The sequence below is a fragment of the Diospyros lotus genome, chromosome 4 (assembly GCF_014633365.1).
Source record: "Diospyros lotus cultivar Yz01 chromosome 4, ASM1463336v1, whole genome shotgun sequence".
Taxonomy (NCBI): Eukaryota; Viridiplantae; Streptophyta; class Magnoliopsida; order Ericales; family Ebenaceae; genus Diospyros; species Diospyros lotus.
In genome coordinates, this window is record NC_068341.1 from 2,576,467 (window position 1) to 2,591,926 (window position 15,460).

Sequence of the window (15,460 nt, forward strand, 5' to 3'; positions counted from 1 at the left end):
TCAACTTCGTATCAGAGCAGATAAAACATTGAATTCAAACCTTCTCATCAACCCAATATTATTTAAATTACATCAGTTAACATAAATAAAAAAGATATTTCGAAAACCAAGTTTCATGTGGGTACTCAGTTTTGTAGGATATTACTAGTAACAGATTAATCCTGTTCTGGAAAAAGATTAATAACATGTTCCACCAAATTACATGTTTGATCACAAGACTTCAATGGTAGTAGCCACAAAGACTTGGAATTAGCAATGAAACAGAGAGCAAATTAACCCTAGTGGCAGAGCTTGAAAGGTGAGAGGGAGGTTCCATCGAGCCCTTTGTTGTAATAATGCGAGAGGTATTCCTTAATGCTGGTTTCTCTGTAAATTGGAGGATTATCTTCTGAAAGCAGCTCTCTGATTGGCCCATAAACTCTTGGGGTAACCCCTTCTTGGAAATGTGTTCTGAAAAAGCTTCCTACTGACATTCTTGGACCTGCATTTTTGGCTACAACTCTGTGGTTGACACTCTTGAACTTGTCATTTGTGATTAACTGCATGAGAAACTAGTAAGTTAGTAGAATCAAGTCTCAGTAAAATATATCAGCATAAACAAGATAACTAAAAGATGTTGCTTATGCAATAGAATGTTCAGGTTTAAGAGAAAAGCTTTCTTCCCATAAAGTAAATCATGGTAACAGGCTGAGCGTGACCCGACCCGACCCGACCTTACCCTGCTGACCTTGTTTTATGCAGAGTTTTGTGCCTAAGGGCACCATTAGACTGTACTTCATTATAATTCATAGAAATGATAAGATGGAGATGAAGTAGGCTTGCCTGAAGTAGATCTCCAATGTTAATGACAAGAGCGCCAGGCAAAGGGGGAACATCAACCCATTGATCCTGATGAAGGATTTGGAGGCCACCCATCTGGTCTTGCAAAAGCACAGTGACGAAGCCACTGTCTGTGTGGTTGCTGGTGCCAAGAGTCAGGTCTGGTTCTGGGCAAGCTGGGTAGTAATGGCCAACAACAAACATCCCCTCACCACAGTCCATGTCCTTGAGGTGATTAGAGTTGAGCCCCAGGGCCTCCGAAAGCAGCTCTAACAGAGTGAACCCAAATTTCCAAATGTAATCCGAGTACTCTTTCAGTATGTCTCTGCAAGTGTTGAACAATTGACGAAAACCAATTACAAATGCAGCTTCATAATTAAACGCTTCGGTATATGGAAATTCAAGCCCGGCTTAAGACTAGATGGGGCCTAGGCGACAATTATCTTAGTGATTTTTTATTAATATAAATAAATAATAAAAAATATTAAAAAAATCTTATTTTTTTGAAATGTAAAATTATTAATTAAATTTTTATATTCAAGTTTAAAAAGTAAATTTTTTCAATTGACAATATAACTAAATTGTTTAATCTTTTTTATAACATAATCAAACATATGTAAGATTTTATTAATTTTAATTTTAAAAAATTTATTTATGCTGGAACTACAGTAACCAGAACGATTAATAGTATTTTATAAATTATTCATGCATTTAGAAAAAAAATTACTTATTTTTATAAAATTTAGTATTACAAGTAATGTTTTTAAAACAATTAATATTAAAGAGCATGTCATATTTTAGAAAAAATTTAAGTTTTAAATCATTTTTCTTTAAATTATGAAAACACTCTAATTAGATTGGGTGTTATAAGAAGAGTAGGTTCAAATCTATAAATAGATTAGATTTATTTATACTAAAAATCAAATTAAATCTATCATTGACACATGAAGTATATAAATTAGAATTTGTTAAAAATTAGATGAAATAAATCAGATATCTTATCTTATCCAATGTTCAAGAAAAGAAATAGATTATAATAAATTTAATTTATAAATATAACAAAATAGTAATTTATCTAATTATAATTATAAATTTATTTATTAATTTAGATTGTTAAATTAGGTAGACATTTTTGTGCTAAATCAAATTAATGCAAGAAATATACTATTTCATATATTTTTTATTAAAATAAATTAATTTTTCCTCACTTGCCTACCTTTTTAGGGGCCACAGGCATAGGCCTTAGCCGGCACTGTGGAAGTTTTGGCCTTGTCCGAAGCGTATTTGTTGACCCACAAAGTCCAGAATACAGGCCATTTTGTGGGGCAAATGGGATTGATCTCCAAATAGGAAAATTCAATTGTTTGCTTAACCAAAAGAATGCACGATGATAATGGTCAGAAATGGTGTAGACCACCGTATCTGTGAAAGCTCAACTTTTTATTGGGGGGGGGGGGGGGGAGAGGATTGGGCGTAGAAGTCCAGAGATCACAGATGGATCTTGTAAGTAATACCAAAGCTCAACTTTTTATTGGGGGGGGGGGAGGGGGGAGGATTGAGCGTAGAAGCCCAGAGATCACAGATGGATCTTGTAAGTAATACCATCGATTGTCTAGTAATTATTATCAAAAAAAATAAAAGAATCATTTACCTGCAAACCGCAGGAAGCTCTTCAGGATGAGGAGGCTGAGGAGCCATAACACAAGAAATGGTATCCCTCCAGTTAGTCGCCGGCGCTTGGAACAGATCAAAGTTGCTATTGTATATGAACTTCCTTGTAACATCACGCGAATAGAATTGCTTCTTCACCTCAGCGTCCTGCTCGTGGAATCTACGGTCCCCTTCAATCATCTCCCCCAAAACGCTCGTCGGAACTCCATGGTTAATCACCTGGAAGAATCCCCAGTTTTCGCAGGCGTCTCTCACTTTCTTCACAATTTCACGGCGCCGTTCTTGTCCTGAGTTAATGGGTTCGAAGTCAATGATCGGAACAACGAAGCGGGATTCGCCAGAGGCGGACTTGTGAGGAAGAAGGGCTTTGTCGTGGAGAAATATACGCGGGATCTTTGTGATTCCGGCGTCGACGAGGCCCTTCACGCCGGTTCTCGAATCGTCGAAAGCCTTGAGCTCGCTTCTCCTATCAGTTTTTGGCTGAACTCCTCCTTCGCCGTTGCTTGTGACCACCATTGTTTTCTCGCCGAGGAGGGGAAGATACTACCAGCAACCAGACCAAAGATAGTGTAAATCCCACGAAACATCACAAAATTGTATAATATACTCCGTGTATTACAAAATTATGTTGCCCCTTGACGTGAAACCCCCATTTCGCCCACCCCTTCTTGTTAACTTGACGTGGCGTTACGCGCCCCCCGGGGTCTTGTTTGTTGCTTACGTGGATAATAGATCAAATCTTATCAATATATAATAATAAATTATTTTATACGAGAAAATATCTCTCACAGTCTTTGAGAAACTTACTTATAAAGAAAAAAACCAGTTGAAGTAAGGGTGAGGTAACCTAGAAACTCTCCAATGCTTTATATCAATCTCATGATTGAAATAGAATTAAAATTTCAGTAAGATTCTTAGCATATCCGAATCATGAGGATGGCTCTAAAAAGCAAAATAACTAAAGGATAACATCATTTGAGGAGTATTTCGATCTTTCTTCTAGATTTATAAGGAAAAATATTGGAGACTCTCGAATAACAATTGACAAGTAACTTATAAATTTCTAATAAGATCTCTCAAAGGTACAAGAGAGCTTTCCGAATGAGATCACTCACATATTGAAATCCCTTGTGAGTCTCTCTTGAATCTCTCTCGAGATGAGATCACTCGTGGACTAAGGTCTCTCACATACTAAAGATCCTTGAGAGTCTACTACTTTAGTTTCTCGATAGACTGTGAACTTCTTTTCTTAAATTTAGATTTATCTTTAGATATAGGTTTATTTTCTTAAACGCAATAAATATGAATAAAATAAATATAAAATAAGACAAATAATATATATCATGATATATCATGTACATGATTTTCTTTTTTATTTTGTTAAATTAAATTAATTAGTGCTTAATTAACTTAATCAGGCCTAGTTATCATGGTATGGGAGGGAAGGATATTGGGATTTAAGTCCAATTGCGCTTTATTACATATTGGACTATGGCAGCACAAAGCCCGGGCCCAAATATTTCTTTCTTGGCCCAATTCTCATCCCATTCCCTTTTTCTTTCCCTTTTTATTTTCTGGGCTTTTGCATTCATACCTAACCTCCAACCAGTTACGCAGAAAGGCGAAAATTAAAGAACTGCCGAGGGCTAGGTTATATGGAAAAGAAAAAAAAAATAGATACGAAATAAAATGAGAATAGGAAAATAATATTTTTTTTAAAAGTAAGAAAATAGAAATAATAAGGGGAAAATGCATAAATAAAAGATATAGGAGCTTTTTTAGAAATATAATTTTAATATATAAAATTATAAAAGCTAATTATTTAATTTAAAAATAAAAATAAATTATATTATTTCTTCAAATAAATTCTAGAAACAAATTTCAGAAAAAATTAAAAATATTGAGTTAGAAATGAAATTTTTTTTTGCTTCTAACATCTTTATGGATTAAAAAGTCTCTCAATTAGAAATGAGTTTTCAATTTTTTTCTAATATTACTATAGATGCACCGAGTTTGTCCCACCTCGATTACTCAGAGGGAAACTAAGAGGCTTACAAGTGCGGTAGGGCTCTTGGCCATCGAAAGGCGAGAGCTATGAGCTGACCTATGGCTGTGGGCTCATGATGACATGATGTGTGTAATACCTCAAGAGTCTAGAGAATGGTAGGATACATCGAGAATAAATAAGGAAAGAAACAACATCAGTTGAATATCTTTTGGACTGAATACAGGCAAAGAACTTCAGGGTTAAGCGTGTTTGACATGAGGAAACCCAAGGATGGGTGACCCCTCGGAAGTTCACGTAGGCCCATTAAGGTAAGTTGTCCCGAACTTTTATATCGTTCGATCCAAGATATTACAAAAATATGTGTCAACAATTACGAAATGATCTAAAAATGATTGACATTTCGAAAATAAAAACATTTTAAGAATATCAAAATCGTACCCTCGATATACTTTCGTGCGTCATAGGCATAGGTCGAGAGTTGAAGCACTTTTTTGTTTTAGGGTAAATTAATTGTATATTTCTTAAATTTTGTATTTTTGGTTTAGAAAATTTTTTCACTTTATATTTTACTAAATATGTTTTTTAAAATTATTTTAAATTAGCACTGACATCTCCGTTGTTACTTACAATATTAAATAAATTAACTGTACATTCTCTAAAATTTAGAGTCGTTAGTTCAAACACTTCTTGAATTTTGTTTTCACAAAATTAGTTTATGAGCTTTTTTAAAAGGAAAATGCTATTGGTATACCTTTATATACATCTTGGATTACATAAAGGTGTACCAATAACAAAAAAGTCACTTATGAGGTACAGGATATTTTGGTCATAATACTCCCTTATATAGCTCAATGTCCAAAAAAATTATACATTTAACATGATTCTTTTTAAAATTGTCAAGACATCCCTACGTAAAAATGACTATAATTAAATTAATTTAAATTTAAATTATCCCAAATCTCTATTCAATTTAGGTTAAGAAAAAATTACACACAATACCCTTAATGTTTAGAATAATTACAAGAACTACTTTTGACATTTGAAAAAATATATTAAGTATTCCTCAAATTTAGTATTATGCTAAAATTTTCTCTTACTTAAATATTGAAAAATAATCAAAATATCCTTATACTTTATTTTTTTTTCTTTCTCCCATTTTCTTGAGTGTAAAGTTGAAATTCCTCACCTTAAGAGCTCCCCAGGCACGTGAGAGGGGTTAATCACGATTTATGGCATCGCACCAGGTAGGAGATATAATATATGGTGCCCATAAGGAATCACCTTCACAGGAGGGTGAAACTTCCACACTGCGACTGTCATGACTCGAACCTGCATCTTTGGGTACAATCTATTACCTGAGAACTAATCGTGCTATGCCCGTGGAGCTCTCTCCCCCTTTCATGGTTTGGTTTGCAATGACGATGACTCATCCTTTTCTTTTCTGTGTGAGATAAACTCAGATAATTTGGATTCAAGTGTGTTTGGTTCATGATTGAATCAAAATAAATACCAGATTGACATTTATATCGTAAAGCATAATAATTAGAATGTATTTGTATTATTAAAATACATTTTTTAATTTAAAAATATATCTTCCACACAAACTAAACCACCAATTACTACCAAGCTAAACTTTTGAAAGGGATTCTTTATTTAATCTATCGAAGCAAGTGTTACATATCGGTGAAGTGAATTGAGTCTTTATCCATATTTATATAAGATGTGACATACCATCATCTCTTTATGTAGTCAATAGCCCACACAATTGATTAAGAGCAATTAGTTAATCCGCGATCAAATGCCTTATCTATTTCAGTTTAAGGGCAACTGGAGGTTTTGATCATCAGATGGCAAGTGGTTCAGAGCCTGAAATGAGAGAGGGCAGAGTTGCCATCAAGGCCTTTGGCAAAGAAGTGAAGCACGTAATCTCTCACAGTAGTTTCCTTGTACTTTGGAGGATTGTCTTCTGATAGCAGCTCTTTGATGGGCCCATAAAGCTTCGTGTATGGCAGAAAGCCTGTGCTGAAAAAGCATGCCACTGAAACTCTTGGACCAACTTTGTTTGCCAATACTCTGTGCTCAACACTTATAAACTTGTCATTTGAAATCAGCTGAAAGCCCCAACACAAAACCCAGTTAATGTCATTCCATGCATGTAACTCGCAAGATAAAACTTCAATTCCATTTCAATGATCAGTTTTTGGACCAAAGACTGAATCCACTATTTGAATTTAGCTTCTAATATAATGCAGGGTTCTAATGGCTGCCTCAGGAGAAGCCCCGAAGTTCAGAGCTTGAAGTGAGTGAGGACAGAGGTGCCGTCAAGGCCCCTGGCAAATAAGTGAAGCGTGCACTCTTTGACAGTGGTTTTCCTGTACTTTGGAGGATTGTCTTGCGACAAGAGCATATTTACTTGGTCAGTGACTCTGCCTGAAGCAAAAGAGAGTAAGTAAATCAAAGACTTGCCTGCAGAAGATCTCCTATATTGACCACAAGAGCTCCAGGAGTGGGAGGAACATCAATCCACTGGTTCTGATGAAGAACTTGGAGGCCTCCAATGTGATCCTGCAGAAGCACTGTGAGGAAGTCATTGTCAGCATGCTTGCTGGTGCCTAGGGTTAGCTCTGGCTGTGGGCAAGCTGGGTAGTAGTGGCACAAAACATTAAGCCCCTCAGCACACCCCATGTCTATCAATTGGTCTGGCTTGAGCCCAAGAGCTTCTGATAATAGCTTGAACAAATATTTCCCTAGCTTCATTACATCCTCCGAGTAATCCATTAGAATTTCTCTGCAACGTAAACTAGGATATATTATGTATAGCACCTAAGCTATCATTCAATGATCAATGAAAATAACAAACCTGCAGACATCAGGCAGGTCCTTTGGATCTGGACACTTGGGAGCCATGGGACAGTAGAAAGTGTCCCTCCAGTTAGCCGCCGGCGCGCTATACAAATCAAAATTGCTGTTATACACAAAAGGGTTTGTTAAATCCCTTGTGTACCACTGCTTTTTCACCTCGCTGTCTTGCTCATAGAATCTGCGGACTCCATTCATCATCTCCCCCAACACAGCCTCAGGGACGCCATGGTTGATCACTTGGAAGAAGCCCCATGTTTCGGACGCTTCCCGGACTTGCTCCACCACCTCCCTGCGCTTGACTGGATCTCCGTCGCCTCCATGAAGGTCGACGATTGGAAAAATGAACGGGCTTCCGGTGGGTTTTGATGGGATTTTGTCATGATGATCATCTGGTGGCTGAATGAATATCCGAGGGACGGCGGCGACTCCGGCGTCAACAAGGCCTTTAACGCCGGCCCTGGTGTCGTCGAAAGCTTTCAGTTCACTTGCTCGGTCGTAGTTTGCTGCATCTGTTTTCGCAGATGAAGCAACCATGTTCGCTCTGGAAGGTTTTGGAATTCAATCCTAGAAACTGAACTTTTGGGCTAAATTTGGTGGAATCGAAGCGGTATGTGTAGTTCTTGTGTTAACAAGTGGAAATGAAGAGTTGGGCAATCAAAGTGAAAAACAAGATGTGGGGATGCGATGGATGGAATTATGCACTAGTGTGTCTGCCTGCCTGCCAGATACATGGGACCCAGTTGAGAAAGATTGGTAAAAGTATATTCTATTGCTCCCAGATACACTACACTTAAACTAAACAATGAATTATAAATGATAAAATTATTCTTTGTATCTCACATCTCTCTTGTTTATTTATATATCTTACCACCTCATCTCATTGTCTTAAGTGAAGTATATTTTAAATATTTTAAATACATTATATAACTCAAGGTGTAACTCAATGATATATTAATAGTATTTTTTTTGATAAAAATCTTTGAACACTGCAACATGTACATACAACGTTACACACAACCTTAAACATACATATAAAATAACAAAAAAACTCCACCTATTTCCCACGTTCCCTCTATTCTCTCTCCTTTATCCGTGGTGAATAAAACCCAAGCTTCATTAGTATTCGAGATGAAACGATCAGGCTCCATCGCGGACGAAGCCCGATCAACGCAAGACTACAGCAGCCAAGCAGTGAGGATGTAGCGACGAGGCGACAACAACAAGAGGCAAGACAAGTGGCGAGGCGATACGAGACAGTAACGAGGCGAGGCGAGACGACAATTGCTAGAGGTGTCCATGAGAAGGGGAAAGAAAGGAGAAGGGAGGCAGCCAAGGGTAAGGGTGATGAATTTGCAATTGGGTGAAATGTATTTTTGTCATTCTAACATGTGTTTGTCGACCTTTTTGTACAAGTAGTATTTTCCTTGAATTTTAGAAGGCACTTGCTTAAGAATGATGCCACTTGTACTATTTGGGCTACAGGAAAGGCCACACACACATTAAAATGACAAAAATATTAATCTCTTCTATGCAAATCTATTTTCCCTCACCTAGCGACTTATGGCCACTTTCTTTCTCATTTCTCCCTTTTTCCAATCGCCCGTCATTGCTATCCTATCATTGCCTTTGCCCCGTCACCTCACACCGCCTCACTTCTCGCACGTCAACTACCGTTGAAGATGCAATAGTGGCCGCGCACAAGAGATGAGGTAAAGGTAGTGATAAGATGGCACTGATGGATAGTTGCTAGAGGCAACCATGGGAATGGGGGAGAGAGGTGGAGGCCATGGGGTCACCGAGTGAGGGGGAGAGAGGAAGAATAGGAAAGAGCTTTGCAATTTTGCAAAATAAGTGAGAATAATTTTGTCATTTTAGCTTCTTTTTTGTGTAGCTGAAGGTGTAACTCAAGAAATACAATATAACATTTTCCCTTGCTTAAACAACTTAAAGATTTTTATTTTTTTATTTATTGTTTTGAAAAGTACTATAATTTATAAAAAGAAAAACTAAACTATTACAAGACTACTCCAAAATTATTTTAAAAAATAGCAAAAATTATTTATAGAAACCAAAATGTCAAAGACACAGATTCCAAAAGCTGCAATCGAGCCACTACTTTTTTTAGTTGGGAAATGATCAGAAAATAGATAGATAAATAAATGAATGAATAAAGAGTATAAAGGTCAATGGGCAATGGCAGCCACATTCCAGAGCTACCACCGTGGGAGAGTTGGGATAAGAGATCCACTGCAATCCGCCCAACTGACTCGGAGGATGACAAAGGAGAATAAATTGTTTGGCGAGGATTAAAAGCAAAGGAAGGGTGAATGTGTTATTTTAATGAAGTCGTATTTTACATCTCGTCTGCGGTCCACGATGATTGTATTTGTCTAGATAAAAGGGGCACCACACCGCTCGATATTTGTCTAGATACAGTCTCCTATTTTCCCCAGCCTAGTGGTCCTCCCATTGATCTGCCGACAAAGACAAGCATGCGGTCCAGCAATTCTCCCTCACCAAAGCGGTAAGAGAGCTGCAACTGCAAGGCCATCAAAGTTAGCTTCAACCTTGACAACAACATACATTAAACAGCGAACCGCATATCTTATTTTAAAATTAGCCCCACACAATTGGCTCACTGTCAAAATTCCTTATCGTGTTCATTTGGGTCTTGAAGACGAACAATCCCAGTTTTGGGATTGAAATCAGTAAAGCCACTTGGCAGATATCCAATCCATCGTTATCTGCCCCGAGATGAGATAAGACCGCCAACAGGCAATGGAAATGTAAGCAGCATACCAATGTTGACCTTGATCTCTCACCAAAAAAAAAAAGAAACAAAAAACTTAGGTAAGAACAAAATTAAACCTTTTTTTTTTTTCTCGCAAGTTACATATCCCCCAGAACTAGATTCAAAATTTCCATAAAACCCAATTAGAACTTCACCAAATGTTACAAAGAAAGATGATGAACACGGAGAAAAGAAAATGAATAACAGGAAACTGCATCCGGAGCAGCATTGGGATAGAGTATCATTGAGCAACCAAGGACTGGGGCATAGTATTCTTTTCTAAGCTGTCTTGGTAGTTTTTGGGGCCTTCTTTCTAAACCTCCGTGGTATTAAGTTCTTCATGCCGATAAAGAAAAGCAATGCCCCCAACAATGCCAAGCTCTGGAAATAAAAGATGAAATTATTGATTTCAATTGTTTGTTTCATTTTTGGGGGAAAAGAAGATATTAGCCAAGAAAAATGGGAAGACAAATCGATCCTACTAGACAGACCTGTGTAAACTTGACGAAAAGCAGAGTGAATTCTTTCTTATCAACATCATAGTTGTAGAAGTCATATAAGATTGGAGTAACAATAGCCTGGTGTAGAAGCTGCGCAAAGGAGAAAAGATCGTATGAACAAGGTGATTAGTTTGATCGCAATCAAGTACAAGAAAGATGAAATAGTTGAGACCACAGACCAGAAGATAAGCTCCAAGAGAGCTGCCAAAGATGAAAAGAAGGCTCCCAAGACCCTTCAAGGCTATAGCTGCAGCAACTAGATATTTGATCTGTGAAAATAATTCAAACTTGGATGTGAGTTGGAATACTATACGTGCAGTAAGGTTATATACCCAATAATAGATGATGATAGAATAAAGGGACATTTCTTACTTCTACATCCGGCACTTGCAGCCCAGTCTGAATTGACACATGTTTTGAGAAAACATTGAACTTTGGTCTCAGGGACTTTGCTGCAGGCCCGCCATCAATGCCGAATTCGTTAAACCTGCAAGAAGAAACAGGAAATTTTGTTTTACAAAATGGGCATCTAGTCATTTTTTAGCCAACAATAGTATGTATCGCTACATATTGTTATTAATCCTACTTGCTTTTTTTCTCTTCTCCTTCACACTCAATCAAACAACAGTTTCTTGCCTTCCCTCCTTTCCCTTTCTTCCTGCTTGCAATTTCTAGTAGTAAGCAGAATATGATGAAGTAATTTTGAATTATTATCTAAGCAAACCTCAAATCACATTAAGGGTATGCATAGTTTCGTCCAAACCACTATAACCCAAACCGAACCAGCTAGTACATTCATATATGAGCCAAATAGTTTTAACAATTTTCCGAAATTGTTTTAACAGTTAGTATATTCATATACGAGCCAGTTAGTATGTATCACTCGCAACAATTTTACAAAATTAACAATATGTATCACTCTGCAATAATTTTCCAAAATTAACACCATACATGAGACAAAGTAGTGTTAATACCAGCTACCCGACATGTGTAGAGAAAAATGAAAGACAATATCTATCACTGCAAAAATTTTGCAAAATTAACACCATATATAAGCCATTATAGTACTAATACCAGCTACACCAACATATGTAGAAATAAATATAAAATATCTATAACTCTGCAAAAATAATTTTCCAAAATTAACACCACATATGAGCCACAATAGTATTAATGCCAGTTACCCAACATATGTAAAAATAAATAGAAGCAGATTTTCAACTGGTTCTAAACTGCCACCAGTTTCTTAAAACGGAATGGACAAAATGAAATTATCAATACCAAGAAAAGAAAAAAAGAAATGATTAATACATTTGTCAGGTAACTTCTGAAAAGAAGATCCAAAAATATTTTACACCGGGAAACTCTGATCTCAGTGTCTTCCCCTTATCATAACTCAGATTCATCAAAAATGAAAATTTTAGAAGTTGCGAGTTCTGTTCTTTCTAGAATTTGTACAAAAGAAACCAAGTAGAATAAAATCAACCAGACATTATTAACAAAATGGCATCCCCTGATTTCAACAGACAGATCTTGGGAGCACTCATATTAAACATCAGAGGATCATGGCAGTAAAAGAAAATCATAAGAAAAAAGATACGCAAAAGACATCATATCCAAATGAAAACAAATTGAAAAAAAGTTGCACAAGTAAAGAGGCCATAAAGTTCAGATTCTTCTTGAACAACTGTAATACCAAACTTTATAGTAACTAAAAGAACCCCCACCAGTCAGGAAAACTTCTATCTGATCGTCTCTTCATGACTTCCTCCTCTGCAAAACCTCCCTTACTCGATTCAAAACAAGAACTATATTCTTTTATGAAATACAGATACAGGACAGCTACATGCTCCAGTAATTAAATAATGTTATTGAAGCACCAAACGGTGCCGTGTGACTTAGCAAATAGGATGGCTACGTGCAGCAACCATCAGCTCTGTCCTTGAGATACCCGATTGCCTTTCTGTTGGAATAATTGATCCTGTTGCACGATCTGATCTCAGCCACTCATCCAAGCTTTATGAGACTCCATCTCAGCCGTCAAAAATCACTATTAAGCTCTCTCCTCGAGTTATGAACGATAAGACGAATGAAAAAGGAAGATAGAGGGAGAGAGGGTGAGTTGTCGTCTTCGGACTAGGACTTTTTTGGGGGGTTCCTTCTCGTGATCTATAAATGCACTGTATAGTTTTTCTTTTCGTGTTCTCTGGTTCTATAGGATCAGCCTCTAATCTGTATTTGTGATTATTTGGGCATTTTGGTAGAGAACCATTGGTGTACAGAGAGTATTTGTGAGTGATTTGAGAGTGTAATCTCCGTTCTTCATTGTAGTGCAATGATCTCTTCTCACCGAAACTCAACGTGGACGTAGTCCCATTTTGAGGTGAACCACGGTAAAAACCTTTGTCTCTCCTTTATTCTTTTCTGTTTACGTTTCATATTTTCTGTGTGTATCTGTGTGTATGCTTCCAGACACAAAGGTAAGTTTTCTGTGATTGAACTCATCCTGTTTTACCCTAGAGTTTTGTTGTTTGATCGCAACATTAAACAACAAAATTAGAAAGTATTTTACACTAAACAAACACCCACTTTTGGAGTACATACCAAAAATACTAACTAATGTGATGCTACCTCATTCACAATCAATACTTTAAACATTGACTAGAGGTAAAGGACAGACACTACGAATGCTAAATCAGTGTCCTTTTATATTTTATTAACTTCACACATTTTGTTCGTTAGATACACTATGACAATAGCAAAAATTACAAGTCTTAATCCTGATGTTGAATTCATACACTCTTTCTCTCTTTTTATTTATCACATTTTTCTCTCTGAAAACATAAGAAAAAAGTTAATAAAAACAATAATAGTGGGATACAATTATAAGTAACTACATATCTCAAAATCGCTTGAAACAAAAAATAACCAAAATTTCTGAGGGCGTATTTGTCATCTCAACATGTGAACCCCCCTAAAAGGCGCCAAACTGGTGCTCCCTCTTCATAATATAATATAGATAGATGATTAGTCACAGAACCTTATAAGCACCACTAAAACACAATATTTTGCTTGAGAATTTTCAAAGGAAAAGGCCAAGACCACTTTTTGGGGAAACCTGTAAATTTTCCACCTGAAGACTTTGCCAAAAGAAGAAATCACCGCGTTCGAGAGCAACTGACTCATCGCAAATGCAGTTTACTCCTTCCATACGAATTCCATAATCACATTCCATCCCACAAGTTAAATCAGTTAATCTGCTCTACAAAGAGCTTTGCTAAAACATTACAGTGTAAACACACAGCAAACCACAGCATAATAAGAAATTTGAAAACTGAAGGAAAAGGCCGAAATATACTAGCAAATAAGTCAGAATTCTGACTGCCGCAAAATTATGACTGGAGTAAAAAAAACGAGTAAGTTCAGTCCAAACCAGAGAGATCCAGCAAACTACAGTGTTCACACCATAGCTATCATAAACTCGAGACAAAAATCACAAACTTGTCCGATCCAAACCGGAACATGTCACCAAAACGTACGCGTCGAGGCAATACAGGGAAAAGTAATCAAAAAGACACAAAATGACATTCAATAAGTTAGAAAATGGCAGATCTGATCAAGTGAAGGAAAAGCTTACTCTTGCCAGGCGGAGAGGATGAAGACAGAGGCGAAAAGGACTCTCCCAAGGAACGACACGAAGGCCATCGAAGCTCTCTCTCTCTCTCTCTACCTCTCTGTATCTTTCTTCTTCCTCTCTCTCTCTCTCTCTAGAGTTCAAGACACGGTTCGGAGAGAGATGCCAGGAGTGAATGAAGGAGAAGAAGAGAAAGAGAGGGACTTTAGTAAGCACTGCACTGGTTAAATTTGAACAGCGGAGCGGGGTGGGGTCCGAAAGTAAGTCCGTGGTGTTGTAATCGCGAGTGTACATATATACTCGGCACTCGCTCTCTCGAGGCGACGTGTAACGCGGTGGTTCTCGGAAGTTCGTTTACGGCTACGGGCAGAGGATTCAGCGAGTGTCAAGTTTACGCACGTCGAGTGTACTTTCCCGCTTGCTTTTCGTAACTGTCCTTGCACTTCTGTATTTTACAGTTTGGGCCGAAATTTTCGTTCTTTTCCTCCTTGGTCCCATTTTGCAATTCGGAGTTTGAACGTTCTAACGCGGAATGTTGATTTTTCTTTTTTTGTTAAACAGGGAAGAAAATATAGCAATATTCACTAATAAAAATATTTTTGAGAATTTTAATTAAATAATTTATCATTTAAGTATTACATAATTTATCATGCAAATGAGACACTCAATAATTTTTCATTTAAATAGAATTTGGAACAAACACTTGATTCTTTTTATATCTAAACTAAAGAGTTTTTATGATTTCATTTATAATCTTATAAATTCACAACCTATTAAACTTGTAAAACGTAGGTAAAATACTCTACTTATTATTCTTAAGATATAATAATAAATTTATTTAATTAAAAATATCATCATCAATCTACTTGACCTGGAAAAGAAAAAATAATTAAAGAGCTCAGTAAAATCCTCACGCAAACACTTTGATATTTAAGTCAAATACTAAAAATGTTAAAAATTTGAGAACAATATTCACACTAGTATCCAAAACACATTATTTATAAAAACTCTTTATAAATGATGTTTATATTTTCGTAAGACCTTCAAAGAGATTTTAGGATGTCAAAATTATCCAATTTGTTCATTGTATAGGACCTCTTTGTACATAAGGAAAACAATTGAACGATTTTGCCATCCTTAGAGGATAAGAATTGTCATTGTCGTGAGTTTTTGAA

The 15,460-nt window shown here is 36.6% G+C and overlaps 3 protein-coding genes across 5 annotated transcripts; all 3 read right to left on the minus strand.

Annotated features, from left to right (window-relative positions):
- Positions 1 to 76: 76 nt before the first annotated feature.
- On the minus strand, positions 77 to 3,082 carry LOC127798975 (1-aminocyclopropane-1-carboxylate oxidase homolog 1-like). Its single transcript, XM_052332637.1, has 3 exons — positions 2,471 to 3,082; positions 823 to 1,144; positions 77 to 539 (listed from the first exon to the last, which is right to left on the minus strand). Exons 1-3 carry the CDS (start codon positions 3,004 to 3,006, stop codon positions 279 to 281), a joined length of 1,119 nt encoding a protein of 372 aa, XP_052188597.1. The 5' UTR covers positions 3,007 to 3,082; the 3' UTR covers positions 77 to 278.
- Positions 3,083 to 6,126: 3,044 nt separating this feature from the next.
- LOC127798974 (1-aminocyclopropane-1-carboxylate oxidase homolog 1-like) lies at positions 6,127 to 8,071 on the minus strand. Of its 2 annotated transcripts, none has more exons than XM_052332633.1 (3): positions 7,359 to 8,071; positions 6,965 to 7,298; positions 6,127 to 6,609 (listed from the first exon to the last, which is right to left on the minus strand). In XM_052332633.1, exons 1-3 carry the CDS (start codon positions 7,892 to 7,894, stop codon positions 6,358 to 6,360), a joined length of 1,122 nt encoding a protein of 373 aa, XP_052188593.1. In that variant the 5' UTR covers positions 7,895 to 8,071; the 3' UTR covers positions 6,127 to 6,357. The 2 variants fall into 2 exon arrangements, with proteins under 2 accessions (XP_052188593.1, XP_052188594.1); XM_052332634.1 differs by having other exon boundaries at positions 6,965 to 7,286; positions 7,359 to 8,062.
- Positions 8,072 to 10,256: 2,185 nt separating this feature from the next.
- LOC127798982 (uncharacterized) lies at positions 10,257 to 14,514 on the minus strand. 2 transcript variants are annotated; one of them, XM_052332643.1, is made up of 5 exons: positions 14,289 to 14,514; positions 11,024 to 11,138; positions 10,831 to 10,920; positions 10,643 to 10,741; positions 10,257 to 10,532 (listed from the first exon to the last, which is right to left on the minus strand). In XM_052332643.1, the coding sequence occupies exons 1-5, from the start codon at positions 14,354 to 14,356 to the stop codon at positions 10,431 to 10,433; spliced, it is 474 nt and encodes a 157-aa protein (XP_052188603.1). In that variant the 5' UTR covers positions 14,357 to 14,514; the 3' UTR covers positions 10,257 to 10,430. The 2 variants fall into 2 exon arrangements, with proteins under 2 accessions (XP_052188603.1, XP_052188604.1); XM_052332644.1 differs by lacking the exon at positions 14,289 to 14,514 and adding an exon at positions 12,379 to 14,223.
- Between the last annotated feature and the right edge of the window lie 946 nt (positions 14,515 to 15,460).